At 38.8% G+C, this 19,880-nt stretch overlaps 1 protein-coding gene across 2 annotated transcripts in view; it reads left to right on the forward strand.

The window, feature by feature from the left end:
- wnd (wallenda) overlaps positions 1-19,880 on the forward strand; it is an 84,610-nt gene that overhangs the window by 62,144 nt on the left and 2,586 nt on the right. For both annotated transcript variants that reach the window (XM_065234586.1, XM_065234587.1), the window contains exons 4-5: positions 7,830-8,489; positions 9,986-11,272. In XM_065234586.1, coding sequence (XP_065090658.1) covers positions 7,830-8,489; positions 9,986-11,272 — 1,947 coding nt within the window. The remainder of the gene's footprint in view (positions 1-7,829; positions 8,490-9,985; positions 11,273-19,880) is intronic.

The raw sequence follows: 19,880 nt of genomic DNA on the forward strand, positions 1-19,880 counted from the left end.
AAAATCGAATACTTCATCATTTCTCAATAGTGATGGAGTAATACGACATCCACTTAACTAAGAACACGGGATATACTACAATAGATCAATTTACTGGTCGCAGTAGTGTTAGGTCCCGAACAGGAAAAAAAAAACAAATGCTTCTTCAGATAAAAATTGATTTCTTCATCTCTTAATCAGTATGAATTGTTTGTTCACTTAAATTATAGGTTATATTTTTTCATCATTCATTTGGAGGCTATGTTATTTTTATTAGTGTTCTAGTCATTAACATTGTGAACTGTTCTTGAGTAATGATTTGCCAAAATAATATCAACATTACATATGCATATCCCTCCAAACACAAATCTAAATCATCATGGTGAAAAGTTGATCTTAAAATACCGAAATGGCTAACGAAGCGCCAAGCCTTAGCGTGAAACTTCAAAGGCACAAATGTCAGCTTCCACAAAACATACAAATTTGAAATTGCTACTCTCTGTTTGTAGTGTTATATGAAGAAACCTGATAGCATGAGCATTAGACTGATGCAAAATTTGAAATTTTCGCTCCCCAGTGTTCAAACGGTTCCAAATTGGGCCCTGATTAGCCTCCCAAAATTTGAACTCATTTAGTGAGAAACTTACTTGGCACAAACCATTTGAAGTTTATATGGGAATTACTATGGAGAAACCATAATTTCGGTTCATATCTATCTCAAAATTCACCAGTTCACTCTACTTTAGAAAATAATAGCTGAGCTTGTTGAAAATTTTCTCGGCTACAACTTGTTTCAAGACCACTTTTCGATCAAATGTAATGTCTTACGATTATGATCAATCAACTGTTCAGCAGGCAAAATTGGTGTTTATGGCGCGTAGAATAGAGGACAAAAATCATGGCTACTATGGCACGCTGCCGAATACAGTGTTGCCCACAATACAGTTGCTTAATCTTGCCATAAGATTATCAATCTCTTAAACAATTAATTATTATTTCATTTGTTGTTTGGCTGAAAACGATTTTCTGCAAAGTTGTAGCTGATAAAAATTCCCATAAGAATAACATTGGAATTTGTTAACACTACAATATGTTAAAAGGCTAGAAGACAATGAACAAAAAGTTTTGTTTTCTCATAGTAATTTCCATATAAACTTTAAATGGTTTGTGACAAGTCAGTTTCTTATCAAATTAATTTAAATTTTCGGAGGCTAATCCCCGATTTGAAACCGTTTGAACACTGTGGAGCGAAAATTTCAATTTTTGCATCAGTCTAATGAGCATGATTGGTCGCCCGAGGATACAACTCTGTTATTGCCAGATTAGCTGTAATTACACAGAGAACCAATAGACGTTGCTTGGGACTAGCAATCATCCACAATTTGTAAATACTAGTGATCTTAAACTAGGCAATACCAGCCCCGGCCACGTCCGAATGCTGGTCAAGAAAGGAATGGAAAGGAATACGTTGGATAAATGGGTTGGGATTGCAGCAGGATTAGTTTTGGTAAACGATATGCTGAATTGATGTCCTAACGATTCATTATCGCGAAGGAGATTGGGTTTGAACCCACTATCTTCTGCCCAGTAAGCAAAATCGGTCGCCACTAGGCTACCGAGCTCCTTATATCACAACAAGATTACGATCAAGTTGATTGAGAATTCCTTAGGGCTTAATCTCAGAATTATCTTGGGATTCTAGACAGAACTCCTTTGGATTTTTCTCCGAGTTTTTCTCATCTTTTTTTTTGATGAATTATTCAGTATTTCTTTGTAATTTTAAAATTTCTATGAAAAACTACAAGGGATAGCCCAATGGGGTTGTACGAACAGTTGACGTAGGACTACGCTCACAAGGGACAGCCCTATGGGCCAAAACAAACTCTTTAACAAATTTATGGTGGTCCTGAAAAGGACCGTTTTGCCGTGATAGTTGAGTAATGTTGAGTTATTAACGTGTTTTACATAGATAAGGCTTGCGAGCTGTATGTTGTTTGGAACAAGGTTGCAAAGACTCATTTCAGCTAAAACAATGTTTTTCTAAATTATGAAATAATTAGATGCCATGATCAAATTTTGAATTGGTAGGATACAAGAAGAGGTTGCAAAGAATGTGTTTGACATATTAAACCTGTTTATTTCACTTCATGAGAGTCACAATCAGCGATTTTTCACAAACTCACTCACTCACTCACTCACTCACTCAGCGATCAGTAAATCGCTGGTTGTGACTCATAGAAAGCAAAATTTACAGGTTTTATGTTTCTAACGCATACTTTGTAACCTCTTCTTGTAAGTTACAAGTAAAACATGCCATCGTACCATCTTTTAGTTTTATTATTCCGAAAAACATTATTTTAGCTGAAATGAGTCTTTGCAACCTTGGTTTGGAACGGTGCCGCGCTTGACATAGATGACCCACAGAGGTTCACGACGAGCTACTGATTCCGATCAATAGCGGTGCGGCTTCTTCCTCCTTCTATGGATGCTAATGTGGGCTGCAGCTCGTTGCTTGGAGAACAATGTTCAACGCCACGCGCCGAAAGCACTGCGGCTGCTGCTGATGCCAATGCCTGGACACTAACACACACGGTGATTGGATAGCTAGCTTCTTGCGGTGAGCCTTTCGTTGTGTACTGAAGAACACCCCCACTCACCACGCGGTGATTGAATAAACACCGTTTGGTGAGACCGGATGGAATTGATGAATTTACGCAAAGGTAATTTGATGGCGATTTGACAGGTAGAAAAACGTCATTATCATTTTTACATCATTTCCATCTGCTGGTTGACCGTAACGTAAATTCATCAATTCAACTTTGAAATCTGTGTTAGGGAAATAACTTTTCGCAGGCAAACGGTGATAATTTAAATTATCATAGCAACAGTTGCACATTCGTGCAATTTTCAATGGCAGCATTTTAAAAAATTATAAAGTCTTAAAATAGAAATATTTCTGATCCATTGTTGTTAAAATATTGAAATTGGTCCAGGGGCAGCTGAGTTGTTAACGTTCAAAACCTTTCATAATTTACTTTTTCACAAAGTGTACTCCCATATAGAAATCACAGACGTAGTCCTACGTCAAAAATTGTTCGCATTATTGAAACCTTCAACATTTTCCAGGGCTTATAATTTATGTTCTACCAAATCTTGAATTTTCTTCAAAATCTCTCATTTTGAGTATGTTTTTTCGTTCCAGATTGTAAAAAAATCCAATTCTGTTATTTTTTGTCTAAATCGAGGATCACAAAGATTTTTAAAAGCCAAACCTCGAAAAAAATTTCATACTTCAAAACTCTGGAAAAATTCAAAGCCTCCGATTTTTGTATTTTTTTTTTAAGATTTCTGTTAGTACAGATCACGGTTCACAGTAAAAAAATAATTTTTAAATCACATCAAAGTGGATGCACTTCAGTCGTGTCAAAAATATGGTGTAATATTACTTGCCAAAAAGGACAAAATTATCATTAATACAGTGCATGAACTGACATTACGCTGCTTTTACTGCATTTGTTAATTGTTGTGGCCATAAATTTACATGCGATTTTCAACATGATTGCAGCCGAACGTACGAACGAATAGGGTGACTATAGCGCATTTTATGAAAACGTCACAAGTTTTTATGGCTGTTTTAAATCAATAATTACGAAGAAACCATAAAGCCTGCAAGGTTACTACCAAAGGCACAAATCTAGGGAACTGCATGGAAAATGTTTTCTAGAACAACTAAATAAACAGAAATGAAAATTTTCAACTTAAAAACACTAAAATGTATGAAATTTTACTAGTTTTTTTGGTACTTTCAACATACTTTTCAATTGTAATGTATGATAATTAACTTTAATCGAGTTCTTTACTTAAGAGCATTGATAGCTAAGACTTAAGTTTTTCATTTGAAATGTTGAAATCAGAAAACCACATTAAGATTAAAAAAATATAGCTAACCAAATTTGGAAATACAAAAAAAACATAAAATGTTGAATAACTCACTTAGCAGTCATTTCCGACCCTATGTTTCATGGGTATTTTTTCATAACTTTAGGAGCCCTATCTACCCTGAAAATATGTAAAACCCGGAACCAAACACCCTGTATAGTTTTGCTATGGGATGGCTGAATATCAACATGAAGCTTTAGTGCGATAATTTATTAGAGTACGGCAGTGTGAAAAATTAACAGAAGTTGAAATTGAGCGAAGGGCCATTGATGTGACAATACTAATCAAATGTGCACTCTTTTGCCTAGCTCACTTGATGGGTGAGAAGACTTGAAGTATTTCCTCGAATCTACAAGCAAAAGAGTGCTCATAGAAGAGAAGTCGGATCAGTAATATGAGAAGACTAACTAACTGGGACCTCTATCTATTTCATTTAAAGAATGATAATTCAATTAATTCATTCAAATTAAGACGCACTCACAATTAGAAAGTGTTTCTGATGCGATCATTAACACAATGATCTCTTCATATCGTGCTAGCTGCCCTATTCAACATAGATCATCTAATAGGGATGTGCCTTGTTAGAACGATAAGCTGGCAAAATTGAGGAAGATCAAGACAAACAATTGAAATGGCCTCAACTCCATTTTGTAAACAAACCTTGCAAGGCCATTTTCTCGCGAACTGAAACCTACATTCGCAAACCAAAACACAATTGGGTAGAAGAGAATTTTCCCTACCTGTTCATTATGTTGGTTTCCCTTGGCGGACTTCGGTACACGAGAAAATGGCCTTATAAGGTTTGTTTACAAAATGGAGTTGAGGCCTTTTCAATTGTTGGTCCTGAAATGTCCAGACGAGTGTTCAATAGAGCTAAAGCTACTTCCGATTGGGTTCAATACAAAAAGGCCCTAACTGAATACAACAGAGGCAAGCTAAACGGAAGGATTGAAGCCGGGTATGTGAAGACATCAAAAACGCTCCAGCAGCTGCAAGGATGCATATAGTTCTTTCAAAAGACCATTCAAATGGTCTTGTCAGCCTAAAAAAGAAGATGGTAGTTTTACTGCTCTTCTGAAACACTGGAAGAAATTATGAGGACTCCTTCACAGCGTCAACTCCATTTTTGCGTGAAGAGCAGGACTTTTAAATGGCGAGACATGAACGGTCAATAGATGCCTATCAGAAACATTGTGAAATCTTCACGCCTTCTAGAGTTGAATGGTCATTTCTAGATAGAGCTGGAATTAGGGCGTAACAGCTTTTGTAAACAATGACTTCTCTCGATGATTTCTCGGAAACCATGGCTCTCCCTGGCAAATCGACATCACCATCGAGTAGAGGAAGACTTCTCCTACCCGATGGATATGTTGGTTTGTGTAGGCTTGCCTTGAATTCCGAGAAATCAACGAGATAAGTCATTGTTTACAAAGGCTGTTACGCCCTAATTCCAGCTCTATCTAGATTTAGTTCTTTTCAACCTTTCAAATCTGCTTTCAAAGATGAAATATTACCAGCATTACTTCAACAGGGGAAAGAAACGCTCAGCCCCTCCTTACTCTATTCAAAGCCAGTGTTACTCTGAGCACCATACCAAAAGCATGGAGAAAGGTTCGAGTTGTTTTCATTCCAAAAGCTGGAAAAAGATATAAAACGACTCCGAAAGCCTTTAGACCCATAAGCCTTTCATTAATAAGTTTAGCGAAATTTCAATTTGCTTATCAATCAGGTAAATCTACGATAACGGCTCTACAATCGCTAGTTAATTAAATCGAGAAATCGCTTAGCCGTGGTTCCTGTTCTCGATATTGAAGGTGCATTCGACAATGCATCCTACAGCTCAATGCGTTCAGCTATGGAAGCAAAGGGCTTGGATAACTGCCTTATTAATTTGATAATGGCAATGCTCTCAGATCGAGAAATATCTGCTGATCTCGGAGATGCCCAACTAACTATAAGATCGGTGAAGAGTTGCCCTCAAGGAGGGGTACCAAGGTATTTCAGAGAAAATTCAAAGGATTTTTAACGATGAACTCTAAAAGAGTTTTGAATAGAAGTCCAAGTCAATTGTGGTAGTTCAGAATAGAATTGTTATGTAACTTTGTTGAAAATTTAATGGCAATTGTAGAGAGGATTCCTGGATCCGTGAAAAATACCAAGAGAATCGAAATTTGAGGGTACAATTCCATAGGAAGTCTGAGAAAAGTTTCAAATGAATTCCGAGGATAACTCCAAGAGCATTTGTAAAAGAATTTCTGTTGAATTTAAAGAAAAATTCTGAGGTGAATTGCATGGAAATTTTAAAAATAATTCAAGCTAATTTTAAATAAAATTATGGATGAAAGCTTCTGTGAAGTATTAGAATTAACTTTAAAATTCCAAAAAAATCTATGAATGATTAATTTTTTGGATTGCTCTGCAGACAATTTCTAGACTGTTGCAATGAAATTTTCAAGAGACTTCGAGAGAGAATCACAGATTTATTTTAGATTATTCCTACAAAGATTTCTGTGAAGTGAAATCATTCTAAAGAAAAAGCTTGAGAACATTCAAATAAAGCCCTATAAAGAGTTTTGAGCGAATTTTCAAGGTAGCTAAAACAGTGAAACCTTTTGAATACTTCAAAAGCAGAACCAAATTCAAGATCCAAGAAAAAATCTACTTTCTTAGTAGGGTAAGTGACTCCTAGTGTTTCAACTATTCGGAAAAAACATCCGTTCCCATATACATAGAAGGAAATGTGCACTGTGAACTATAGTTCACGGCTCTCGTTCATGAATATGGGAACAGATTTTTTTTTTTTGAGACTAGTTCATCTCTATTTTGCGGGAAAATGTGTATTTTACAGTTGAACCTATCATATATTTTTTTTATTAATTCTCCTCCATTTATAAGAACTGTGTACATCTAGTTGCGGTATTTCACATTTCTTGTTCCTATAGCTGCGGAACCGACTACAATTATATTAGCATTCTCAATAATGCTCGTGAAAATGCACTTAATGCTTGGAATTGCTGAATTCTCTTGGAGTATCTTGAAAATCAAAATAGAATTATCATAAAACTCTCGTCAGGATCTTCTGAGGAAATTTTATTGAAATTCAGCTTAGCATTCCCAACGCATCCTCCCAAAATTCAGTTTGACTGCTCCTTAAAATTAATTTCGTTTTTTTCTAAAACCTCCGTTGAGATTCTTCTGACCGTAACAAAAATTTCCTTCGAGTCTAGTTGAAGTATAAATCACTCTTATTTTTTGTGTCAGTACTGAAACAACATATACAATTTATATACTAATTTATCATATTCAGGAAAATCCCACAATCGTGGGTTAAACTCTCTAAAAGCATATTTATTTATAAGGACGATATGAGCTAGTAGATAGCATACAAGAACGAACGCCTTCACACCGTACTACAAAGTATACAGCCTCAGACGCGGGGGGAACAATAACAGAAACAAAAACTTTCCACTTGAGTGACTCTCGTCGTAAAACAAATTGTTTCCCCTTACCTTGGGCTGGCGAACGGAGCGCGTAGCTTTTGATTGTGCTCCACTCCACATTTTATTGTATTACCGTATGTATGGCGTTGGAAAAGCACGCACATGCGCGATACGCGCGTGTGCCTTCCGGATTGTGTTTTCCAATTCCAACCATCAGCACCGCTAGCATTGCAAGAAATGACGTCACAGCCTATATTCGTCTATGAATTGTGCGTCGCTATGTGTTATATAAAATTCTCCTGTACAAGGCAGATTTCCCCTTCCGATAGATGATGCTGCTACATGAATGACGTAATCGATGCTATACTTATTGCTATAGAGATACAATAGATACCTAGCTACTAGAAAAAATGCCCATGCTACTAATAGTTATTAATGACTTTGTTTTCCTACGATTTCCCATCATTGCAGCATTCTGATTGGCGAAGGTGAAGTGATCAAGATCAGCGATTTCGGAACCTCGCGCGAATGGAACGAGATCAGTACAAAGATGAGTTTTGCCGGCACGGTGGCCTGGATGGCACCGGAGGTGATCCGCAACGAGCCCTGCAACGAAAAGGTCGACATCTGGTCCTACGGGGTGGTCCTGTGGGAACTGTTGACCGGAGAAGTGCCATACAAGAACGTGGACTCGTCGCAGATAATTTTCGGCGTTGGAAATAACTCGCTCTACCTGCCGATTCCTTCGAGTTGTCCCGAGGGATTCAAGCTGCTCATCAAACAGTGCTGGAGTCCGAAGCCACGAAACAGGCCCTCGTTTAAGATAATCATGACGCACCTGGAGATTGCAGGTCATGAACTGCTGCGGCTATGCACCGAAGAGCAGGGCTACTATGAAACGCAAAAGTCCTGGCGGGAGGAAATCCGAAGCCATATGCAGAAGCTGACCAGCAATGGGATGAACATCCAAAAGTACGAACAGGAGCTCATCAAGAAGCGGAAGGACGAGTGGAAGCACGCTCAGGACATCCGCATGATCTACGAGCGGAAGTTGGAACGGACGAATACCATGTACCTGCAGCTGAGTGCGATCTTCGTGCAGCTGGAACAGAAGGAGAGGGAGATTGCGGAGTAAGTTGAAGATTTTTAATATTCAATTCTTCTTGGTTGATGTGATACGATACAGCGTATAAAAATGGCTGACTTGCACTACCACTTTAGGTTGATTATACGTCATTTAACGGAAAACAGTTTCTCGGAATGCCATTCCCCGAATGACCATTACGCAGAATCCATTGTCCATTTCGAAAAGCTGTTGATTTTCCTAATTACAGTGATCTCTACAACTCGATAAAGGATTATCGAGTTATAGAACACTAAAGTAACATTTTATGATTTATAATAACTTTATAGCTGTGTGCATGGAAAACATCATAAAACCTTATTTAACACTAGTTGTATTATCAACCAAAAAAACCATAAAAATGCATTGCATCCAGGAGGGCCCACACTATAGCCAGCTGCAAAAACCAGAGTTTTAAACCATTATAACAGTATTTGCATTTTATTATTTACTTTCTTTAACTATTTCAAATAGTTTTGTTTGTATTAAAAGCTATCAAAAACGAACGAATTTCGTTCATATTACGAGCTATTTTTTCTACATAGTCTGGTAAAAGAAAGTAAGTGAAAAAAAAATTAAGTGAAAATTCACTTAAATGGTGAATTTTTAGTTAAATTTGACAAATGGAAAATTTTAAAATAATCCTGCTATTGTACCAGACTTATTTCTGACAGACCAAGAATCAATTTTGACAAACCACTTTCTCGAAAATCGGAAGATCAATAACAGAAGGATTTTTGAACAATATAATATATTTCCGAAGTATCAAATTTAAGAGAAAATTCATCAAATGGAACACAGCCTTAGTATTCTGGAAGCAGTACGCTCCGGGAAATGGTATAAATTTCGGAAAATGTAATTCCGGGAAATGGTTTTCCGGGAAACGGTTTTCCAGGAAATCACGTCCATTCGTAAATACCAAATATGGTGAAGTAATTTCATGCTCGATGTCACAATAGTGCCCGAGATATGCGCTCTAGAAAATGTGCAGTGGTAGTTTGAATTCAACCATGAAGACAGTCATTGTTTTGGGCTCTGTATCGTATCACCAGGGTTGCCAGGTATCCGGATAGTGTTTCTTTATCCTGATAAAATTATAAATGCCTCATTTATCCTGATTTTTATTGGAAAAACCTGATTTATCTTGATTTTACATAATTGATGCCCACCACCCGCTCACCACTCAGCACCACCTAAACCCTAAACATCAGTCTGATTTCAGTCTGACTTCAAAATTGCACAAATATCAGCTTCCACGACACGTACTACAATGAAACTGTTACTCCACGTTTGCTGCACTCCAGCATACATGGAGTAGCAATTTCAGGTGAAATAGAACTCTAATTTCCGAGATTTGTGTAATTGACAATTCGAGGTGGAAGTGCATTTATAGCCTACGTGGCGGCCATTTGTGGACTCTACAAGGAATCACGTTAAGCACAACTAAAATTCTCCTAATAGATGAATCTTATATAACCTTTTCTTTCCCTATTTCATCAAACAGGCGTGAGAAGCAGCTCCCCGGCTACAAGCCCCGTAAATGTGGCAATCTACTCAAGCGCAACGGAGACAAAGCCGGTCGGAAGCGTGCGACGCTCACCTTCCAGTCAGCGGCGGCAACGATCCTATCGCCAGGTCAACAGACGCAGGCGACACCGCTCTCGCCAGAAGGTACGCCGGTCGTTCCCGGCGAATCTACGATGCCTAGTCCAACGTCCGCCCCAAACAGCCCCATGAAGGCTACCCTATATGCTCAATTAGATGGTACGAATCATAGCCCCAAGTCGGTGGTCATCATCCCTCCCGGGGTGGTGGCTTCCGGTTCCAATTCGGCCGGTAGGACGAAAAAATTCCGCCACAGACGGGTCGGTTCCGGCACGTTCAATTCTCCCAAATCGAGCCCTAGCCGGGATCGGCGCGTCCAAAGCGAACCGGAAACCCGCCACGTTAAGCTGGTGGACACCGAAACGCAAACCGATGCGATGGATATTAGTGAGACTGATGCAAGCCCTAGTCCTAACCTGGCTTCGAAACGGATGTCGACCAGCCTGCGTGAGGATGAAGAAGAGGAAGAAGAACGACAAAAACGGGATCCAATCCCTGACCTGAGCCCAGCCCAGCCGCAAACGCCACAAGGGTACCGGTGTGGCAAACCCCAGTCAGAAGACGATGGAGAAGTGCCTGAAGATGAGGAGAATGGAAACTCGATCTCCACTCCCATGACGAATAGCCGAAGTAGCGACATGCTGACGAGTAGTAACCACCAGCACCACCAGCTTCGTGACCTGGACGACGAGGACGAGGAAGAGGACGAACGTGCCTGCTCGAGTCCGGATCCGATCATGGATGCAATGAATAGCAACGAACGATTGGATCGTGACTGCAGTGATGATGATAAAATTGACACATTGGACCGTAAGGTGAGCTTTATTTCGGAGAAGCTGCAGCAGCAAAGCGTGAATGGAGTCGGTGGACACGTGCAGCAACTGACGGATTATAGCAACATCCTGAACGATAACAATGTGATTGTGTATCGGGCCAATAAGATGCTCAACGGGAGTTTCGGAAAGGGAGGTAAACGATCAGATGGCGCAATACTGATGAAGCATCCTACGGCTGGAAGCAACTTGAACCCTGGAGGCAGCGCTGTCGGCGCTTATGTGTACAGTGGAAATGGAGTGGGTGAAGATCATATGCCGAGGCAGAGCGAGGAACAGTGCAACGACAGCTGGACTGACGAGGAGGGCGAGGATCCGATTGAACTGTACAACTATGCGCTGCGACGAAAGAGGTAAGCCTCAGAACAGGACTTCTAAAAATACCTCGAGTAAATATTTAGTTGCCTGTGCTATCATCCGCATGTAGCGTGGGCGTCATAAACTCATGAGTTATATCGTCTATATAACTGATAAGAAGCTACTTGAGATGGCAAATTAACTGTGTTCAGAAATTTCGATTAGCGGGTCACTTGTTTGCTGTTTATGATAAAATCTGCCGAGAGGACATGACTCATAACAGTAGGAATGTTTTACCTACTCTATGATGAGCAGTAAATCAAGCGATATACCTAGATGTCACGTCAGGTGAGATGTGTGAGTGTGTACCCCTAATAAAATCGTTATGGTTATTTTGCTTAACGACGTGTTCGGGGTATCATCCAAACAATTTGAGGAATAGTTCTATTATTTGTGTTATCGTTCGTTTATGGTAATTTTTATTAGGGATGTTATCAACTGCCGGGAAGATAAAATATATTTAATTAGCTGAAGAGGTGTACCAGCATAAAGTGTAGATCTTTTGTTCAACGTGACAACTGTTATAAACTTTATGCTATAAGTTAGTTCCGTTTGGTGAATCTCAAATATATTTTTTGAAAAGATTTGAGCATTGGGGCCAGTGTTGGGAAAATATCAAAAGATCAAATCTCACCATAATCTCATTTCAGGCATAACATTTGATAACGGCACAAAAGCATTTGTAAACAAACTTTCTAAGGCCCTTTACACGCGAACCAAAATACACCTACGCAAACCAACAACATCATCGCATAGGGGCAACTATCACCTTTCCGAAAGTGGTATTGGTTTGCGTGGGTGTACTTTGGTTCGCGTGTAAAGGGTCTTAGAAAGTTTGTTTACAAATGCTTTTGTGCCGTTATCAAATGTTATGCCTGATTTGATTGTCGTTAAAAAATAACAAGCAAACAACAGCGGATGATATTATAAGTTATCATACGGTAGCTCTGATATCACACTACACTGAAAAAAGTTTTCATATAGTTTCCATTGGGAACGCACATGATATTTTTCCAATAACAAAATTAATTATTGTTACCTGAATGATCACATGAATTCTATTTATTTTTTGAGTGTACTAACAAAACATCACATGAAAGTTATGTGAAATTGTAATGGATATTTTCCATCGGAAATGTGATTTATTTTTTGAGTGTACTAACAAAACTCACCAGTTACACGGTAAGCAAAAAGTACCCAAAAGTAAGTTCTTTTCACTCATCTCGGCACTATAGTGCAGGAAGCCAAAAGCGAGGCCAAAAGTAGGTAAAGCGGGATCATTTACTTGTGTGCAATTCGTATGGAACTTTCCACTCGCTTTTACCCAAAACTAAGTTAGTTGTATAAAAAGTAGGTATATATCTAGAAAAATATTTCAAAAGGTCCTATCTGCATTGATCGATTCTCTTCATCGAATTTCTCTTTCGTCAATAACTCAGCTGCAAAACTTTCCCTGTTGTATTTGACGTTTTGGACGCTAGATGAGAATTTCTTTTATCAAACTCTAGATAGAGCTGGAATAAGGGCAAATGTCGCAATGGGCTTGGACTGAGAAAAATAAATCTGATGTTCTGAACAAGAACAAGAATAATTAAATATAAAATAAACTATAAACCCATTTCTAAATATGGACTAATCTAATTATTAAATAACTGGTTAGCATTATTGTGAGATAAATAAAGATATTATTATTTTTATTTACAGCTCGAAAAAAAATAAAATGTTGCATGCGCCTTTATGATTTATAGTATCTTGTATTCGCCCTGCAGCGTTCACAGAAGCCATTTCGCCCCTATGTTTCGCCTGCTAGTTTTTGACATTGTCTGTTTCGCCTCAATGTTTACGTTCTTTTTCCTGATGGTTTGTTACTATAGACCCTTTGCAGTTTGTTGGATTCCAGATAAATTCGTTGTGGTGTTTCCACTTTGTTTAACAATGTTTCTTTTTGATTACCAACCGGTAATTGCAAGGAGTAGTGAAAAGATTCAAATTATATCTTTCGTCTTGTATTGAGAAAATATGTCTCTTTCGCCCCATCTATGTATATGGGAGGAAGCGGGCGTAAGAGGCAACTTAATTTGCAATAAAAAAAAATTGGTTTCGCCCTTATTTATTTTTGCGTTTTTTAAGAATGTACATTATGTCACCAAATTTTTTAAAAATTGTTTTGTAGCATTTTAATACTAGTATAACGTGACGCATTAACCTCAGTTTGTTTACACTTGCGACATTCGCCCTTATTCCAGCTCTATCTAGAACTATGTGGTAGAATTTGCGCGAAAACCTTATGCATAGCAGTGGTTATGAAAAGAGAAAGTCGATGAAGAGAATCGATCAAAGCACATAGCACCATATAAAGGGTGATACGGTCAAAATTTGGTCAAGGGAAAACGCGTGTAAATCGGTGAAATCGTTTATTTAAAAAATCAAATTAAATTTCTTTTTCAAGTTCAATTAGTATAAAATTCAGGAAAAATATTCAGTTAGGCTTCCGCTTTTCCAAATCCGAATTGCCGGGCCTTGCGCTTGACCCCTGCCATCAGATTTTGTACAGCCACCTCGTCCACCTTCTTCGCCGCAGAAAGCCAGTTTGCCTTGAACTGCTGCTCGCCCTTAGCAGTTTTTTTGGTCTTCTTTAGGTTCCGCTTGACAATAGCCCAGTATTTCTCAATTGGGCGGAGCTCTGGCGTGTTGGGAGGGTTCTTGTCCTTGGGAACCACCTGCACGTTGTTGGCGGCGTACCACTCCATGGCCTTTTTACCGTAATGGCAAGATGCCAAATCCGGCCAAAACAATACGGAACAACCGTGTTTCTCCAGGAAAGGCAGCAGACGTTTATTCAAACACTCTTTCACGTAAATTTCTTGGTTGACAGTCCCGGAAGCTATGAAAATGCTGCTTTTCAAGCCACTTTCCAAACCAGATATTTCTTTGCGAACTTTGACAGTTTCATGTGCTTGAAAACATCTGCTACCTTTCCCCTTCCTTTTGCCGTATAAAACTCCTGTCCCGGAAGCTGCTTGTAGTCGGCTTTGACGTAGGTTTCGTCGTCCATTACCACGCAGTCAAACCATAGAGGTAACTCTAAGACCACTGGGTCCCGAAGAAAATCATTATTATTTTTGGTTCACTCAGTACCAGAACAACGGTCCCAAGCAGTCCCAAGCTATTTCACTCACCCCTGCATATTCTGCATGAATTCACACACCCCTGATGTTATCTGTCAAACTTTCATAGCGAATCAAAACAAACATAGTGTAGTAATAGAATTTCAACTGGAATAGGGTACGTTAATCGTTTGCTTGGGACCAATAGGCTACTAAAGTGGTGAGCCAATTTAAAATCGTTAGTTTCGTATTGATTGTTGGTCAAACCATAGAGGTAACTCTAAGACCACTGGGTCCCGAAGAAAATCATTATTATTTTTGGCTCACTCAGTACCAGAACAACGGTCCCAAGCAGTCCCAAGCTATTTCACTCACCCCTGCATGTTCTGCATGAATCCACACACCCCTGATGTTATCTGTCAAACTTTCATAGCTAATCAAAACAAACATAGTGTAGTAATAGAATTTCAACTAGAATAGGGTACGTTAATCGTTTGCTTGGGACCAATAGGCTACTAAAGTGGTGAGCCAATTTAAAATCGTTAGTTTCGTATTGATTGTTGGTCAAACTTCGTCAGCATCGTCGTGTACAGCCTCCGGGATCGCACTTTGGCCGTCATATTTTGTTTATCATCGCGATTTGGAGTCACTACCTTCTTGTAAGTCGATAGTCCGGCTCGTTTTTTGGCTCGATGCACGGTTGTAGACGATACACCCAGCTTATTTGCGGCATCTCGGAGAGAGAGGTTAGGGTTTCGCTTGAAACTACCGGCAACTCTCTTTGTCGTCTCAGCGGCTTCCGGTTTTCGATTTCCCCCCGATCCAGACTTCCTGGCTGTCGACAAACGTTCCCCAAACACTTTAATTACATTTGTAACGGTTGATTTGGCAACTTTTAGCGATTTTGCCAACTTTGCGTGCGAGTAGCTCGGATTTTCGCGATGCGCGAGCAAAATTTTGATACGCTGCTCTTCTTGCTTGGACGGCATTTTGACAACTGAAGAGTGAATTGAATTCCAAAATCAAAATAGGAGCAACATTCTACACACACACACCTTCAAAATGAGGGGTGTTCAGGTTTTTTAAATGCAAAATTGAAAGAAATACGTCAAGTTGATATTGACCAAATTTTGCCCGTATCACCCTTTAGTTCATCGAGATATGATTATGCTCAACGTTGAGTTGCCACAATTTACTACTTTACACACTTTGCCCAACAGAGGGTTTTGCTCCTCTGTTTTTGACAGTATTAGAATGAGAAAAGGAGACAAACTAGTCAAAAGTAGGTAAAAGTGAACTGTGAACTCGTCAGCAAGTCCTCATCAGTTGGCAACAAAAATGGAATGATGGTGATTTGGGAAGATGGTTACATTCTATTCTCCCACAGGTGTCGAACAAACCATGGTTCAAAGGATTGGACATGAGCCGCAACTTTATACGCGTTATGGCAAGGCTAATGTCCAATCACTCTTCTTTCGAGATTCCGACTATTTTAATTTAATTTGTGTTTTCAAAACGGATAGATCTAAGGATTTAGTAATTAAGTGTCATCTTGTGTTCTCCCAAGTTGTTAGCTGCCCATCGGTGTACCCCCCGGTGTTTGTCTTCTTCATCAGTATGTCGCTTAGTTCGAGATCAAGAGCACATTGCTTTTCTCAATCCCTACCCTGCCATCCATTTGTTACAAACAAACTCACGCTACGCAAATCTTTGAAATAACAACCAGAGATTTTTGTGCTGTTAAATTGATGTTACCGTTGTAAACCTTAATAGAAAATACGTTTACTGTTCAGTTTCTGTACCACATGATGACACATAACCTACGAATGACTTTAAAAAGGTTACACACTTCTAGCTCGGTAAAATCTCCAACAGTCGATTACCTCGACATTTACTTTTGCTGACATCTCTGCAAAATATCTGTTTGTTAGCTGATATCTCAGCAAAATGTTATTTGTTAGTTGAGTCTTGTCAATTGTTTTATTGAATCTCAGCTAAATAAATTGCAGAACGACTCGGCTGTTGGAATCTCGGCGAAAAAATTTAAATGTGTATTGCATACTATGGTACAAAAGGTCTCCCACTGATTGTAAGTAGCGATGCCAACGCCCACCACTGGTGGAATTCCTATCTAGCCAAGCTCAGGAAAGGTTTACAAAAAAAGCTCTCTGGTCTGCTGAACGATCCAACCGGAAAAGTTTTTACATTTTTTTTTTCAGTATGAGTAAGGCCAGTCGATTAAAATTCTTGCTAAATCAAAAAGTTTCCAAGTATAGTTGAAGGGAAGAATGCCTCCCCAAATTCCTATTTTATAAATAAAAATGAACATCAACTTTTCCGGACTTCTCTACTCCACGATTTTCTTCTGTCCCCTTTTAGCTACTGTCTGTTGTCCTCCGCCAGACGCTTCGTCTTCATCCCACAGCTCGCAACGAGCGCCATACACGGATCCGATGACTCTCTTCTGTTTTCTTCTTACCGCGTTTGCCAATCAGCACTAACTGTAGTTCAACCACCTCTTCTCATTTAAACCAAAAAATCACTTCGCGGCTTGCAAAACCGACCCGAAGGATTAAGGAATTTGTCATCGTAACGATGTCTTTCACAGATCACACTTTTCACACCGGCCAAAAGGAAAACATTCGTTTGAACTTTATGCAAAATATTGACAGCACAAGAAATCCGAACCGTCCATTAGCAGAGCCTACTTGGATCACTCTCGTCTCTGATAGTTGGTTTGAACAAGAGAGGGTCTAGTATAAGAGAGGAGTGGACTGGCTGGTATTGAGCCAAACGAACTGACAAAGCCCGAGCCAATCGAGCAGCGCCTATCTTGGCAGTGTTGCTAGAAATCACCTAGGCATAAATTGCCAAGGCAGTTTGTTTTGAATCCGCTCCTCTCTTATACTAGACCCTCTCTAGTTTGTACATAAGCACTTTATTTGATGTATCGCAGAACGCTCTTAGCGCAGTGTTACCAACCGGTGGTATCCGGTGGATTTTAAATTGGCTCACTACTTGACTAGCCTATTGGTTCCAAGCAAATCGCTTAACGTACCCCATTGTAGTCAAAATTCTAGTACTACACAATGTTTGTTTTGATTTGCTATGAAAGTTTGACAGATAAAATGAGGGGTTCGTAGATTTTCCTATGTTTTGAGGGGTGCATCGATTAGCTTGGGACCGAAGATAGTACCAGAGCTGAGCCAAAAAGTTGAGCACGTATCTTCGGGACCTTCTGGTCTTAGAGTTACCTCTATGGTGTTACCAACAATCAATACGAAACTAACGATTTTAAATTGGCTCACCACTTTAGTAGCCTATTGGTCCCAAGCAAACGATTAACGTACCCTATTCTAGTTGAAATTCTATTACTACACTATGTTTGTTTTGATTCGCTATGAAAGTTTGACAGATAACATCAGGGGTGTGTGGATTCATGCAGAACATGCAGGGGTGAGTGAAATAGCTTGGGACTGCTTGGGACCGTTGTTCTGGTACTGAGTGAGCCAAAAATAATAATGATTTTCTTCGGGACCTACTAGTCTTAGAGTTACCTCTATGGTGTTACCATGTTGATCTTTCGGTTGATTCGAACAAATCTGGACTCCTTTTTGATTGAATCGTCAGTAACAAATGTAAACAAATTGAAATTTTAATGCTACCAGACACTACTCTGCTTACTCTTACTATAGGCAAAATTTGGGCCCGCTACCTCATTTCTGTTTCATTTTGTCGTCAAAAAACTATTCGTCGTATGTGCCAACTGACCAAAACATAGCTCAATTTTACATACGACACCTAACTTCTATGGGGGTGTCAATCGTCGTATGTAACAAATTTGACAGAAGCGTAAAAACTGTACATAAGACCTGTTGTTTTTTTCCCAATAAAAGTGCAAATTTTGCAAATATTCAATGTTAAACGGTTGTGGGTGGTCTATAAAATGATAACTAAGTTTTTGGTGAGGAATTACTCATAATAATACATTTTTAAGCCGCTAAAAAGCGCACGGTCGAATGTAAAACCAAGGCATGCAAAAGGTCGTATAATATTGATTGGTTTGATTTTCAACAGAAACGCTATCAATACCTTACTCAGTTGATAGCAACACTCCTGAGATGTTAGTTAATGGGAAGTTTTGAAAGAATTATCCTTCACATTGAAAATAGAAACATTTTTTTGTTTACCAAAACAAAACACCCCGTCTCTCTAATTGACATAAATGTTACATACGACCCATTCAAAAAGGACTCCAGAAATCAACTATTGTATTATTTTCGGAGTCTTTTGGTCTGAGACAGATGTGCGTAGTCAAGTTAAATTGAATTCAGAGTAAAAAATGCATGCAGGGCCTTTGGCCGTTGCCGAAGAACCATTGGGAAAATCTGGGGACTAAAACTTAAGTACATAAAGGGTGGAACGGCCAAAAATTGTTCGACTCAAATTTAGCGTGTTTGGAACTTGAAAAAGTACTGATTCACTTCAGAAAAGTTCAAAATCACTTCGGAAATTACTGAATCCCTTCAAAAAAACCGGAATCCCTTCTAAAAGAACAGAATCATAGGAATGTTCTAAATCACTTCGGTAAGAATTACTTTACAAATTCGGAATCACTTCAGAAAAGTCTAAAATCACTTCGGAAAGTACTGAATCATTTCATAAACGATCGAAATCATTTCGAAAAGTACTGAAGCACTCCAGCAATGTTCTTAACCACTTCGGAAAGTACTGAATCACTACATAAAAAAATCGAAATCACTTCGGAAATAACTGAATCACTTCAGTAATCAGAAAGGTTCTAAATCTCTGAGGAAAGTATTTGGAGTCACTTTGGAAAGTACTGAATCACATTGAAAATGTTTGAATCACTTCGGAAAGTACTGAATCACATCAGAAATGTTCCGATTAAAACGAAATCACTTCACAGAAATTTTAAAATTTTAAGTTAAATTCGAAATCATTTCGGAAAGTACTGAATCGCTTCATAAAAGTTTGGGATCACATCATAATGATCAATTCATTAAGGTTCATAATCACTGCTAAAAGAACTGAATCATCCCAGAAATATTCGAAATCAATTCCAAAAGTATGTATTCACTTCAGATTTTTTTTTATAATCACTTCAGAAAGTATTGAATCACTTCATAAATGATCTGAATCACTTCGGAAAGAAAGAAAAAAACATTTTTCCATAAACTTGTCTGCCATTTCAAGTTTATTTTTTATTTTTCCCTCATCACGTTTACCAGGGGCGCAAGCCAGGAGTTCAAGAGTTTTAACAATTTTAACCTGAACTGGTCTACTATGGGCGCTAGCCACCGCAAATTTTATGATTTTGATCAAATTTTCCCTGACCATGTTTACCAGGGACGCAATTCATTTCAAATTTAACATTTTTTTTTTTTTCAAATATTCCCTGAACTTGTCTGCCGTCTGCGTTGGTCATTTCAAATTTAACGATTTTCTATTTTCAACTGAACATGTATATCAGAGA

Source organism: Ochlerotatus camptorhynchus, unplaced genomic scaffold (genome assembly GCF_037179485.1).
Source record: "Ochlerotatus camptorhynchus isolate MF236.1 unplaced genomic scaffold, CSIRO-AGI_Acam_v1.1 ptg000434l, whole genome shotgun sequence".
Classification (NCBI taxonomy): domain Eukaryota; kingdom Metazoa; phylum Arthropoda; class Insecta; order Diptera; family Culicidae; genus Ochlerotatus; species Ochlerotatus camptorhynchus.